This window comes from Peromyscus leucopus, chromosome 13, assembly GCF_004664715.2.
Source record: "Peromyscus leucopus breed LL Stock chromosome 13, UCI_PerLeu_2.1, whole genome shotgun sequence".
In the NCBI taxonomy this organism is placed as follows: Eukaryota; Metazoa; Chordata; class Mammalia; order Rodentia; family Cricetidae; genus Peromyscus; species Peromyscus leucopus.
In genome coordinates this window covers 32,345,155-32,359,837 of record NC_051074.1, presented here as the reverse complement: position 1 = coordinate 32,359,837, position 14,683 = coordinate 32,345,155, and the positions used below count along the sequence as shown (strand labels likewise).

The window sequence follows — 14,683 nt, the reverse complement described above, 5'->3', positions numbered from 1 at the left end:
ACCAGTGGACCCATATTGCCAGACCAGTCATTTCTATAAGTCACAGGTTTCATAGCTTGGCAGGATGTATGACTACTTTTCTCCTCTGGTAGCATGCATAGCAGCTTCCAGCATTATGAATGCTAGTGAGCAAGGATGAAGCTTCCATGTCAAAATCAACTTGTTTCTTCAAGTTTTATGACTCTAATATGTGGTATTTTTTAGCAACAAGACCTTATCATCAAGTTATGGTGGATACCAAAAACAACAGAAACAGTCTGGACAAGTCTTACAAGGCAGGCCTACTGGTGCTACAGTGTCATGACTGTTATGGGAATTATCAATCACTTTTGTGATTGAATTTAAGGCCTGTTCCTAGTGATGAAACTCGTATTGGACACCATTGTTGAGGCCAATAACTTGTAGCTACATAGGTCATAGGCCTTAGAGGATAACCTATTACTATCATTCTGCTAAATGGATTGTATGAGCTGGGGCAGGGGCGGTGTCAAGGTCATCACAAGGGAAGCCATAGAAAATGACTAACCTGGGCTCACAGGAGCTCATAGACTCTGGACCAACAGCTAGAGAGCCTGCTTGGGACCAACCTAGGCCCACTACATGTGTGTGACAATTGTGTAGGTTAGTCTATTTGTGGGACTCCTAGCAGTGGGATAAAGGCCTGTCCCTAACACTTGAGCTGGTTTTTGGGAACCTGTTCCCCACACTGGGTTGCCTCATCTAGCCTTGATACAAAGGGAGGAGCTTAGTCTTTCTTCAACTTGATGTACCATGCTTTGCTGGCACCCATGGGAGGCCGGCTCCTTTCTGCACAGAAACAGAGGAGGAGTGGATGTGGGGGGCAGATGGGAGGCAGGAGGAGGAGAGGAGGGAGGGGAAACTGCAGTTAGGATGTAAAATGAATAAAACATTTAATTAATAAAAAAAAGAGAAAAAAGATTGTATCTCTGTCTATTGCCTTCAAAATTCAACTTGAAGGAACTTTGGGTGGTTTCTAAGAACCTTTGGAATCTCAAGATAAAAGACTGACCAGCGACTTTATATTTTGAGTTTGAACCTAATATGAGTAATCATTTTCAGGGAATCTTATTTTTCACTTCCTCCTATTGCCCCAAGAAGGATCATGGCAACACTTGAGTGCTCCTACAGTAATTATTTGTGAACTTAGTGCTCACATTTCTCATGTAAAATACAACAACAGTTCCCATTCTATATGGTTAACCTGAGAAAATGTATGTACCACACCTAACATATTCTAACACACTGGAGAAAATGAACAAACATTTGTTTAACTATTTAAGTTTTTTTTTTTCTGTTATATTTAAGACAGATTTATAGTAGCCTAAACTGGCCTTGAACACACTATGTAGATGAAAATGATTTTGAGATTCTAATCCTCCTGCCTCCACCTCTTGAGTGTTTGGTATATACTACCCTGCTCAGCTTCTTTTCTTTAAAGAGAAATCATTTTTGTTCTTGCTTAGCCTAGGTGAGCTGGCCAAACTTGATTTGATTTTCAGTCAAAAAAAAAAAAAAATACCCTTGGGAAATATGCTTTCTCAGATCAACTGTGGTAAAAACTTTTCTGTTTTTGTTTTATGTTGTGCAACCCTGGATTTTATCAATGCTCTAATGAACTCAGCATCATCGTAGATTTTTATGCTATTTGAATCTCCCAGGAACTCCAAGTTCAATGCTGACTATGTAAAGGCTGACGCTTCATATTCTGGTAAAAATAATGGATCTCTCTAGTTTGCTTTGTTGAACACACATTTGAAATCATGCAGGTTCATAAGAGTTAAAATTAACATGCCTTCAAATTTAGAGAATATATTTCACTTCTTTTTCCTTTTTACTTTTTCCATAATTTCCTCTTTTACAATCTTATTTTGCAGTCTTAGCAACTTAAAAAGAAATGATCAGTTTAAACTGGTAGCAGACATAGGAGAGTTCTTCTAATCTAGGAGGTATGAACATGATTTACTTTTAACAGCCTCACAAGGCCTAAGTAAATGAATCTGTTCCCACTATTGACCTAAATATGCATAGTCTTTAGGGGGCAGCTCTTTGCTTTGTAAAATTATTAAAAAATAACTCTCCTATGCAATGTTGAAGTATTCATTATTCTGGGGCATATACTAGGGGATTGTGCTCTAGAACTTAGGTTTATGATAGATTGTATTTCATGTGAATATAATGAAAATAAGTTAAAATTTCAGACTTTGTAGCACACTTTCCTGTTCTTAATATCTACTTCCACATCTTTAGATAATATGAATGAAATTCTCAACAACCTTTCAGTTACGTTCTCTCACCACGTGGGAGATGTGTCTACACACATGAAAATCCTAACTCAGTAACCACGCCCAGAAGCTCTCCTTAGTGGACATGCTTTCCATATCCTTCAATAGAGGGAGAACTCAGTGAGCCTGAAATACTGTATTTACTTCTTTTACAGCATCATGTCTATAATAACAGATCGTGTTTGGTAGTCAAAGTTACTTGAAGTGCTCCATATATCTAAATGGAACATTTTTTACTCCAAAGTGAAGGGGAGATCATTCATCAGGCAAAGCACTTGTTACACAAGCATATAGATTGAAATCTGGATCCCCAGTATCCTTGTAAGATGCTGGGTGGGCATGGTAGCCCACCCACAATTTCAGTTAGCATCTTGGACATTGCGGGGATCCTTAGAGCAAGATGGCTGGCGAGACTAGCCACACTGGCAAGCTCTAGATCCACTGAGAGACCTTGCTATGAATAAAAATCAAGCAAGGGCAACTCCCAACACCAGCTTCGGGTGCACTAGAACACACACAAACATGCATGAGCACCCCACAGACAACATACAAAAATAATGGGAGATGAATGTGGCTGCCTAGGTCCTGTCCTTTAACATGTGTTTTTTTTCAAGCGTGGATATAGCTTCCAAATTATGAATGATTCTCAGATCTGTTCTTAGAAAGAGGGAGCGCAGGTGTTAGAAAACAATTTGATTTTCGATTGCATCTACAGGAAGTGTGTGACTAACACCCAGACATCTTGAATGTCATCATTACTTAAGACACCCCAGAGTATGACGAGACTTTCCCAACGAGAAGTTACAAGAGATTAACATTAAGGAGTCCCGGGTTTTTCAAAATGTTTAGAAATCTGTAGGAGTTAAGGTCACAGGGCTTTCTTTGAAAATAGACTTCCTGTTTTGGAGAAGCATTGGCTTGCTCTTCACAGTGAGACAACTTCTGGAAAAAAAAAACATTTTCTCCTCTCCTTTCTCTTCCATGTCACTCCTCCAAATGTAGGCCAAGTGATTTCTAAATACATTGCACCCTCGTGGGCATTCCTCAAGACTTCTCTTGCAGTGAGAATAAAACTAAGCTCCCCTCTAGGGTTCATAAGGTCTTTGGATTCTTGTTGCTACGCTCCCCTCCACCCCTCCAGCCCTTACTCTCCTTCCTCCAGCCTCCTAGCCTCTCCTTCTGCTCGGGTGTTCATACCAACTTTGTACCCCTCCCACCCCACCCCACCCCACTCCTGGAACTTCTTTTCCTGAGATCACAGCACTGGTAGCTACAGTCTCTTAAGATACAGTTCAAATGTCACCTTCCGAGAGTCACTCAAAAATCCCCCTTTCAGAGTCTGCCTTCAGGAACTGAGACGGCACTTGCAAGCATCCTAGTTTGGAAAGACTTTCCCAGGGACAGAAAACATTGCAAAGTAGAGCTGAATTTTGTGCCATGGACAAATAAAACAAACCCGACCCAGGGTGCACCACTTGAGGAGAGGAGAAGTGGACACTGAACTTTTGAACTTTTTTGGTAGTCTTTATTGTTTTTTTCCTGAAGTATTTGTGTCTTTGGATCATGTTTATTTGGTGAACCATGAGCTGAGAGGTACTAGTTCAAAGCAGTTTTTTTTTTTTTTAATTTTCAACTACTCCATCCCAATTTGGGAATGTTGTGTATTAAAATAAAAATTTCCGTAGTATTATATGCCAGGAATTAGGAATTATCCTGAAAGGGACTCAGCAGAGAAGCAGAGAAATTCCCCACCCTTTGAAGGCTTTTATTTCAGTAGAGGAAGCAAGAAATAAATACTGTAGCTCAGGTGAGCAGGTGGGTCTCTGTGGAGTGATGCTTGAGAAGAAGCAGAACAAAGTGACCTTCTTAAAGGCTTTATGGTCTCAAGTGTCAGGGGGAAGTTACGCACTGAGTTTCTATTTCACTCCTTTTAGATACATGCCCTTCTGTGGAATCCATTTGCAAGCTTTTTGACATCCCACAGCGAAAGCACATAAAGCAAATGGTGGATATAAATGCTGTATGGGATTTGGTCAGAAATTCTCTGAAGCACTTGGCCTTTCCCAGTGCCACTGTTGAAAGGACGGCTCACTGATGAATGGTTCAAGGATGAGCAAAAGCTCAAACTGCAAGCAGGCATCAAATTAGAGAAGACTGAGCCTCATTCCAATCTCTTACTATAACAACATAACTATTATGTTGTTGATCAAAATGTTCTCTATCTTGACTCATAAATTTTGCAAAATGTACCGTGACACAAAATAAACACGCTTGTGTTCATAAACAATGTTGAAGCTTGCAAAGAGGTGATTTTTTTAATATATGCAAAAAAGCCCACATAATCTTTATAATAAACAGATGACACATCCTTACCGGGATAACTGTCGAATGTCTCCAGAATATTGTTCATATTTGTAGTTTACCACGTACCACTGGGAACTGTAGAATTTACAAGCCTGAAACAAACAAAAGAGACAGTTATAAAACTTGTCATTAAAAGTCAGTTGTGCTGGCAAAATGTTCTCATGATCACAGGCAGGCTCGGAGGTGGCCATGTCAGCCACTTCAAGGTAGGTAAGAGTCCTGCCCCTCGTCATCACCAGGCATTCTCCAATGTCATGGAACTCTCTCCAGACTCCTGGAGGAAGAACTGTTTAACACAGTGTCTCTGTTTCACTTCATCACCAGGAAATGTGTGGCTCGTCACAAGAAGCATTGTTTTTAGTGTTCCTCGCCATCACACCCATCATCTGATGGTTTGTAGTCATGAAGAATATTTTTATTTGTATCTAGTCCTGTTGTGATTTTAGCCTCTTTTTTTTCCTGACTCTTCTTTAGCAACTGAACTACTATTTCTTCTGCTCCTGTAATATTACCACACTTGTTAGCCCAGCCTGTAGCTGGCTTTTCTGCTTTATCTCAAAACTTTGCCATGATTATTCTTGAGTTCTACAGAATGTTCATAAAAGATCACTGAGAATTACGTTGAAAATGAAGCTAATGAATTATGTGATGATTGATGTTGTGGGGTATTTTGATCACATTCTGACACTCCTGAGATTGACAATAAAGCTTACTTTGAATCAGAGGGCAGAGCTAGCTACTAGTCCACCAAAATTAGCCATAGAGGTTTTGGAGGACCAAGGACATATAGAGAGACACAGGAAGTAGTAGGGGTTTAGAAAGATTCTCAGCCTTTTGGATCAAGGAAGGAGAGAGAGAAGAAGTCACTGGTTGCTTCATGGCCGCTTCTCTGATCATTCAGATTCTTACCCCAATAGTTGACTCCTAAGTTTTTATTGATAAAGAATAATTAGATAAAGGCTTCAGACTGATTTCTATTATTTATTTGTGTGTTGTATGCATATGTGTACTTGTGGCCAGATGTGTATTTGAGTGCTGCTATTCTCCATTTTCCTTTTGAGACAGGCTGTACTGAACCTAGAACTCATTAAATAGGCAAGACAAGCATGCCAGTGAACTTCAAGGATCCTCTGCTTTTTAACCGGCATTACCCACAGTTTTAGGATTGCAGATGCACTCCATTAGGTGTACAATATGGGAACTGAAGACATGAAGTCAAGTCCCAGTACTTGTGTGGCAGACACTCTACTGACTGTACTATCTCCCTAACCATTGATTTATACCACTTACAGACATAAAATATTTTCCAAACACCTACCTAACACGTGGCTAATTGTAACAACTGTGGATTTGCAATAGAGATTTCACTATGTCAAACTAGATTTTAACACCCCTTTAATTCTAAAATGACATGGTATTGAGAATTAAGTAGCTGTCTATTAGGATTAAAAGCAGACCATGTCTTCTTGCACTAGTGGAAGAAAATTGAGGCACCATGAATTTGTTGACCTTTGAGGAATAATGGTCCGTGAAGCTTTCTTTGTAACCAAGGATAAGATAGACAGATGTTATCACACAGGTCTGCTGACAGGAAAGGAAAAGCATGACTTCTATAGAATTAGATGGAATCAGGGCATCGTCCACTACAAACAGGGGAGCAAGAAAAGTAAGGGAGAAGGATGGAAAAGGACCACAACTCCTGGAACTCAGGCTCTTCGACTGAGGTTGCTGCCTTTCTGTTCCTGGTCTGGATCTTCAACAACTTTGCTTTAAATGAAATCTTTTAGACAAGGCACATATTAAAAAGTCCGAGGCAGGGAACTTCAGATGTCCAGCACAGGCAGGTTTGGGGACCTTATCTGTTCTAGGTTCTCTGGTCCCGATTTCCCTCAGCCCTGGAGCTTCATTTGTTCAGAGAGGTGCCCACGCACAAACTGGCAGCCGAGGACAGAGCAAGAGAGGTTGGGACAAGGGTAGGAGTGGGAGGCTGGCAGCGTGCATGCAGTGCCAATGAAGACTTTAAAACAACACTGAGCTCATGGAGGCTGTGAGCAGAGGCTGGGAAGAGAGAAGGAAAAGGGAAGGTGATCAGTTTGTACTAAACTGCAGCTCGTTAGATGTAATTTTCTGCATGTCATGACACAGGAGGGCAACCATTCATAACTGTATGTACTGCGATTTCAAAAACCCAGGGAAAGGATTTTCAGTGTTTTCACAAAATGCAGATAAAACTTAGAGGCAACAGATGTTGACTCAGATCTGAAAGTCATACAACATATACATATAATATCATATTATTTCATAAATAAACATATTTTGTTTTTATATACAAGTCTTTTAATTTTAAGAAAAATATACTTACTGTTTGTGTATGTGTGTGTGCCTCTGTGTATGCACAGACATGCCTGATTGCTACAGCATGCCTGGAGAGGTTAGAGGATAATTTTTGGGAGTTGTTTCTTTCCTTCTACCTTGGGGAGGCAGGGTCTCTCTTATTTCTTGGCATACTTCAGGCTAACTGGTCTTTGAGCTTCTGGAAGGTTCTCCTGTCTCTGTATTTCTTCCTGCCTTAAGAGTGCTAGGGTTACAGATGGCCACAACTGCATCTGGACTTTTCTCTTTTTTTTCCCCTCTAAATGTGGGTTCTAGGGCTCAAACTCAGGTTGTGTGGCAAGTGCTTCTATCCACTGAGGCAATTCCCAAGTCTTCTTTGCCAGTTTTCAAAGGTAACTAAATAAATAAGAATGATAACTCTCAACCCTTATCATAGAAAGTTTTTTTTTTTTTTTTTTTTTTTTTTTGTGAATCCTTTGGACAGCCTTTGTGCATTCTTTGGACATCCACTAACAAAGAAATTTGCAGCTGGTCCAAGTGCAGAGTATGTGTGTTTGAAAAGTCCTCAGACACAAAAAGGACATCTGTGTCATACTCTCTCCACTCAAACTCAGAGACCACAAGGAGGGGCAGGAAGGCTGCAAGACCCAGAGGTCAAGAAAGACTGAACTAATCAGGGTCCTCTGGGCATGATAGGATCTCTGTTCTTGTAAACTCATGGCAGCTGTGGTAGCCTGCACAAGACCTGCACGAGATCAAGCCAGTAAGTATTCCAGTGCAGAGATGCATGAGCAACCATATCTAGTCAAGATGTTGACAGTTAATGATTTCTGGGGAAAGAAAAGTCAGTTTTTTTCAAGAGTGTGGCCCCTGGTAGGTTCTTGGAACCCCAGTGAGTGGCCTCACACCCATGAGTATATGGGTAGCACAAGCTGGACTTGGTGGGTTATCACAAAATAAAGAGAAGAGGGCACAAAGTTGGGAGCATGATGGGGGTGAGTCTGGGAGGAGTTAGGGGGCTAAGTGAGGAGTGACTATGATAAAAATGCAAAAATATATTTTAAAAAGAAAAACACCACTCTTTCCCCCTTCTCTAAAAAGTTCTCCACTAAGACAGGGGAACATAGGGAAGCAAGGCATTTAAGGAGGTCTGAAAGACTTGAGTGGATAGGTTTGAACAAAACAATGTACTGAGCTAATCTTCAACACAGACTGGCCATTCCTAGAGCCTTATTTGCAAAGTACAGAGGAAGAAAACGGAGCCTTAATAGGCCCCTTGGCTAAAAGGATTTTTCTTTGCCTTAGACAAAAATGCCAGACATTCAGACAAGGAGTAGAAAGGCCAACAGCAAGCTGAGCCAGACTGTCTGGACTCCCAGGGTAGTGGTCATTTCTCCTCCCTTACGTTCTTTAATTCCTATCTTGTGGTCATTTTTGTGTGAAACAAAATGTGTTTTAAGATATATTTATTTTCAAATTATGTGTATAAGTGTTTTGCCTGCCTGGATATGTGTGTATCACGTATGTACTTGGTGTCTTTGGAGGCCCAAAGAGGATATCAGGTTCTCTGGAACTGGAATAACAGAGGGTTATAAGCTGGCATGTGTGTCTGGGAGCCAAACTTTGGTCCTCTGCAAGAGCTGTAAGCTCTCTTAATAACTGAGTCATCTCTACAGCCCTCAAAATGTGCTTTAAAATGGAAAATTAAAAGCATGACGCCCACTCCATGTTTTCATTCCTCTAGAACATTTTTTTTTCCTAGTCTGGTTTTGCCTAGTTTGTCTCTAGGTTAAAATTGGTATATGGATATTACTTTTATTCAGTTAATGTTTTAAGGATCTTTACTTTTGATTTCTATTTTGTTTTCTTTCTTTTTCTTTCCTTTATTATTATTATTATTATTATTATTTTTATTTTGGTGGTGCAAGGGATTGAGTCCAGGGCCTTGAACATGCTAGGCAACTATAATACCACATAGCTATATCTGTAGCCTCATTTACATTTGTTTTCTAAATTTGACTTATAGAAGAATGAGATATTGTACTATAATTCACTAACCTAAGCCTCCTAGATTTGAAGATTACTCATTAGTAATTCATTTAACAATGACCATTCAACCCCGAAATAACCCAGAAGTGGTTCTAGGTGGTGAGAATTTTGCAGTGAACAGGAGGAAAAAAAAATCCATCTCTTCTTGAAAAAGATGAAAAGCTGTGAAAAGCTGATTTAATAAATGCAAAAATTAAAGATTATGTCTTGTGTTAGAGAATGGGATGTTGTGAAAAAGAACTCAGTAGAGGAAGGGGATGGGAGACGTGATTTAAATAGGGTGGATCTTACAGAGAAGCTGATGTGTACGGACTTACAGGATTGAAGGAAGGGAAAAAAGTAACTTGTTTTTATGATCAATTTAAATTTGGTGCCACTATGAAAAAAGACTTCCTTGGCATACATCTTCCTGCCTACGGCCTCTCAACCTTCCTCTAAGCACAACACATTTGGATACTATCTTTAGGACAGAATTCTCAAAGTAGTTTAAATATTTTCTCATTTTTGAATGAATCAGCCAATGATTTTGGTCCAATAGTTTTTCTTATTAGGATCTCAGATTCAGCTTCTGACCACTCAGAATGCTGAGCTGGGTGAGATGCTTCTGTTAGAGAACTGATCTCAAGTGTTTGTGGGACTCAGATGCATTCACTCAACTTTTCTTCCTATGGGTATCTATTTGAACTATGCTAAATATGTAAACTTATATGCATTACATGCACTGTTCTCAATAGGCCATAGGCTTATCTGACTCTAAGATGTGCTACTCATTAAATTTACTAGCTAAAAGCAATGGACTGACTCTCTCTCTCTCTCTCTCTCTCTCTCTCTCTCTCTCTGTCTCCTTTATACATTTCCTTTCCATCTTTACTTCTCTCATACTGGCAACATTTGTCAGATATTTTGCCATTAGTCACTGTACACATCATCTTAATCGGCATTTGACAGATTTTAGTATTCTTATATTTTTGTTGTGAGCCTAACCTTTAACAGCTGAGCCATCTCTCCAGCCCAAGATTTTAGTATTCTTTTTTTTTTTTTGGTTTTTCGAGACAGAGTTTCTCTGTGTAGCTTTGCGGATTTTAGTATTCTTAATAGATCAGAGAGACAAGATGTGTTTCCTTACTTAGAATCAGTGATAGAGAGAAAAATTCAAATGAATTTTTTTTTTTTTTGGCTATGAAAGCCCATTCAGCATATTTGTGCATTGTTTGGTCATTCATATTGTTGGTTCATCATTCTGGAAGTTTGCTGCTGGTGTTTTTGCTTCTGTCCCAGACTCTGACAAGTCTGGTTTTGAATATTGTTGTGTCATTTATTATCTGAGGCATCTCAAATGAATAGCTTAATAACTCTAAGTTTCTGTATCTGTCTAAATAATACCCATTTCACAAGCACCAAATGCAATAACTCTTATGCAACACTTAGCATAGGAAAAGTACTTTACAAAAGCTTCGTTTAAAAAAAACATCAAGTTTGAGCTCATCTGTAACCCACATTCATTTCAATTGCCAATAACAACTTGTTTTCCTTGGTTTGTGTAAGTAGAGTTTGGGGAGACACAGCAGCAATGATTTTGAAGAATTCTGATTTCCTTATACTTTTTCTGCAGTTACTGGCTAGATTTCACATATGTGGTGGGTAGGTAAAAGTGGAGGTTTGGCAGGATGGCTCTTGAGAACCCTTTTCAATCATCAATTTTTCTGATTCTGAGGAAGCTGGTTCATTTTACAAACACATCACGTTTCTCCCACACAGCTATGGCTCTTCACTTTCAAATGACATGCATAGAAAATCACTCTCTATTCTTCATTGCAGCCCACACAGTCGCTCTAAGATGATCATTAAAAACTGTTACAGTTGTGGCTACGGCATCTCTTTGACTAAAAGCAAAGCTGAAATCTAGAGTCAGTGCAAACTTGTACAGCCACTGTGGAAATCAGTATGCGACTTCTCAGAAAATTGGGAGTCAATCTACCTTAAGACCCAAGGATACCACTCTTGGGCATATACCCAAGGGATGCTCAATCATACCACAAGGACACATGCTCAACTATGTTCATAGCAGCATTATTCATAATAGCCAGAACATGGAAACAACCTAGATGTCCCTCAACCAAAGAATGGATAAAGAAAATGTGGTACATATATACAATAGAATACTACTCAGCAGAGAAAAAACAATGACATCATGAAATTTGCAGGCAAATGGATGGAACTAGAAAATATCATCCTGAGTGAGGTAACCCAGACTCAGAAAGACAAACATGGTATGTACTCACTCATAAGAGGATACTAGATGTAAAGCAAAGGATAATCAGACTACAACACACAGCTCCAGAGAAGCTAGGAAACAAAGAGGACTCTAAGAGGAACGCTTGGATCACCTTGGAAAGGGGAAACAGAAGAGATCTCCATGAGTAAACTGGGGGTGAGGGGGACAATAGAAGGGTGAGGATGGGGGATGAGAACATGAGGGAATGGGATGGTTGAGCTAGGGGAGTAACAGAGAGGGAGAGTAATGAAAGAGATATCTTGATAGAGGGAGACATTATGGGGTAAGAGAGAAACCTGGTGCTAAGAAATTTCCCAGGAATCCATAATGATGACCACAGCTAAGATTACTAGCAATAGTGGAGAGGGTGCTTGAACTGGCTTACTCCAATAATCAGATCAGTGAATATTCTGTCATCATAGAGCCTTCATCCAGTAACTGATGCAAGCAGATACAGAGATCTACAACCAAGCACCAAGGCCAAGCTCTGGGAGCCCAGTCGAAGAGAGAGAAGAGGAATTATATGAGCAAGGAGGGTCAAGACCATGATGGGGAAATCTACAGAGACAACTGAACCTTCAAGCTCAAAGGAATTCACGAACCTTAGAATGACAGCTGTGGAACTTGCATAGGACCAGACTAGACCCTCTGCATATGGGAGACAGTTGTGTACTTGGATCTGTTTGAGGGACCCTTGGCAGTGTGATCAGGATCTATCTCTGGTGCATGAGCTGCCTTCCTAGATCCCATTACCTATGGTCAGACACCTTTCTTACCCTTGATGCACGGGGGGAAGAGATTTGGTCCTTCCTCAACTGAATGTACTAGGCTTTGCTGTCCCCCTATGGGAGGATTTACCCTTTTGGAGGAGGGGGTGGGAGGTGGGTCAAGGGAGAAGGTGGGGGGGGATGGGAGGAAGGATGAGAGGGGGATCTGTGGTTGGTATGTAAAATGAATAAAAAAAATTTTCAAATAAAAAAAATCTAGAGTCACAGGCTAGTTCTACTTGTTACAAGGCAGTGGCTTCTGCTTTCCCTTTGGATTGTCTCACCCTTGGTACCTAGTCCCATGTTGATACACCAGCTCCCACCCCTTTCATTGCAGGCTGGCACAGTGTGCTGCAAAGTGGAAGACTGAACAAAACTAGCGGAGCTGGTGAGGTTCTTCAGATGTCCTGCTGCACATTTCTCCCCACTTACTTCCGTGTTGGATATGCATCTATTTTCACCATTTCTGCCTGTGTGTGTTTAGATCCAAAAATCCTAGCTAAAGTTGATGAGGCCAAAGGCCTTTAACCATGATGGTAAGTGTTTTATAATTTTATGATTCCTTTGGGGTTGCCGAGTTTCATCTGAATGTCACAAACTCAGAATCTCTGTAGAGATGCTCTAGTCAATAATAGATAGAGCATACTAAGTACCACACGTGATTCTGAATGAGGTTAAGGAACACCGCTACTTCAGCAGGTAGAATCCATCACAAGTGATAATGTAGCCTGGTTCTGGTTACTCTGACCTAGGGAACTAGGCCCCAGTTTCAAACAGTGAACCCTAGTGACTCAAACGCTCATTTATTTTTGAAATATTTTATTTATTTTATGTTATGTGAAAGGGTATTTTGCTTGCATTTATGAACCATGGGTGTGTAGTGCCCAGGGAGGCCAGAAGAGGGTATCAGATCCCCTGGAACTGAGTTACAGTTGGTTGGTAGCTGTGGTGTGGATGCCGGGAACTGAGCATGAGTCTTCTTTAAGAGTACCCAGTGCTTTTAAATGCTGAGACATCCCTCCAGCCTCTATTTTTATTTCATGTGTATAGTGGTTTGCATGAAACTATCTATATGCTACATATTTGCCTGGTGCCTGCAGAAGCTGAAAAAGGGTTTGAGTTCTCTAGAATGGGATTTACAGATAGTTATGTACAGTCACGTGGGTGCTGAGAACTGAACCCAGATCCTCTGCAAGATCAACAAATGCTCTTAACTATTGAGGTGTTTCTCCAGCCTCTACATATAGGTTTTTTTCTTTTAAACATCATTATCCACTCTAACATGGGATTTTACATTTGGGGTCTATTCAATATGCATTTGCTACATAATAACTATTATTAGTTACTTTTCTCCACACTGTGACCAATTACAGAAGAGGCAACTCGTGGGAGGAAGGGACTATTTTGGCTCACAGTTTGTCAGCACACAGTCCATCACAGCGGGGGAGGCACAACTCAGTGTGAGGCTGCTTGCTTACATCTCCATAGGTAAAGAAGTACAGAAAGTGCTGGAAGCAGAGACTGCATACAACACTCAATGCCTGTCACCAAGTGACCTATTTCCTCCAGCTTGGTCCACCTCTCAAAACAGTGCCACTTGCTGGGCCCCAACTCTTCAAACATATGAATGAGCCCATGTGAGACACTTTTTTAAAAAAATCTAAACTATAACAATGAATAGCCTTTTTCTTTTAAAAATGATTGACGTAAAGAATCTAAATACTTGAGAAAAGTGGGAAGTTATAAGTGACATCCTAAAGTGGTATAAAGAAAATATTTCATTTTCCCCTTTCTCTTTGTCTTCAGAGGCCCATTAGGATCGATTCAAATCTTGTTACAATCCCTGAACTAGCAATTTCTGTTTGGCAATACAATTTGTCAACCTCTTCAAAGGGCTGATGATTAGATTCTGGCTGCAGAGCACTAAAGAGGTAACAAATGGCTTATTAGTCATAAAATTATTTTCCCTTCTGGCTATGGAGGTTTATTTAATCACACAAGTAGTTTCTTGCCAGAAAAATGAATGCAACCATAAAAGATACCCATTGTGGGTCTTCATCCTCACTGAGTAATGCTACATTTGTAAAATACAACAATTTTTTATATTCATGCCATGCCTATTGAATACATGTTGAAAAGGAAGCATTATGAAATTAAGTGAATTGAGACAAACTACATGTTGAAAGGATGACTCGGTAATTTAATGCCTACATGAGACTTTTCAGGGGGAACACAGGTGCCATTAGCCAGGTTAACAGAACAAGGGATTGCTCCTACAAAGCAAGACATGGATAATGTAGAAACATGATAAAAGGCACAGAGAACAATGGCTTCTTCAATTGGATCACCCACACTATATATCTCCCTAATGCACAACAATTAATTTCTGCTTTATAAAAGCAAGTTTGACAGCTAATGAGTTTGTAAAACACTCAGGTTGGAAGTAAAAAATAAAGAGTTTAGATACCACAAACAATGTGATAGAGGCACAACATAGTTTCAGATAGTACAGAACAATCTCACATAATGAGTAAACTTCAACTCTCCTTTTAAAAATATGACGTGATATTAGATAGGGTTATATGTAAGGA

General features: G+C 40.0%; 1 protein-coding gene across 14 annotated transcripts in view; it reads right to left on the bottom strand.

The window, feature by feature from the left end:
* The window catches only part of Dock10 (dedicator of cytokinesis 10), a 248,888-nt gene that overhangs the window by 109,581 nt on the left and 124,624 nt on the right, over nucleotides 1-14,683 (bottom strand). For all 14 annotated transcript variants that reach the window (XM_037210228.1, XM_037210229.1, XM_028884109.2 and 11 more), the window contains exon 4: nucleotides 4,677-4,759. In XM_037210228.1, coding sequence (XP_037066123.1) covers nucleotides 4,677-4,759 — 83 coding nt within the window. The remainder of the gene's footprint in view (nucleotides 1-4,676; nucleotides 4,760-14,683) is intronic.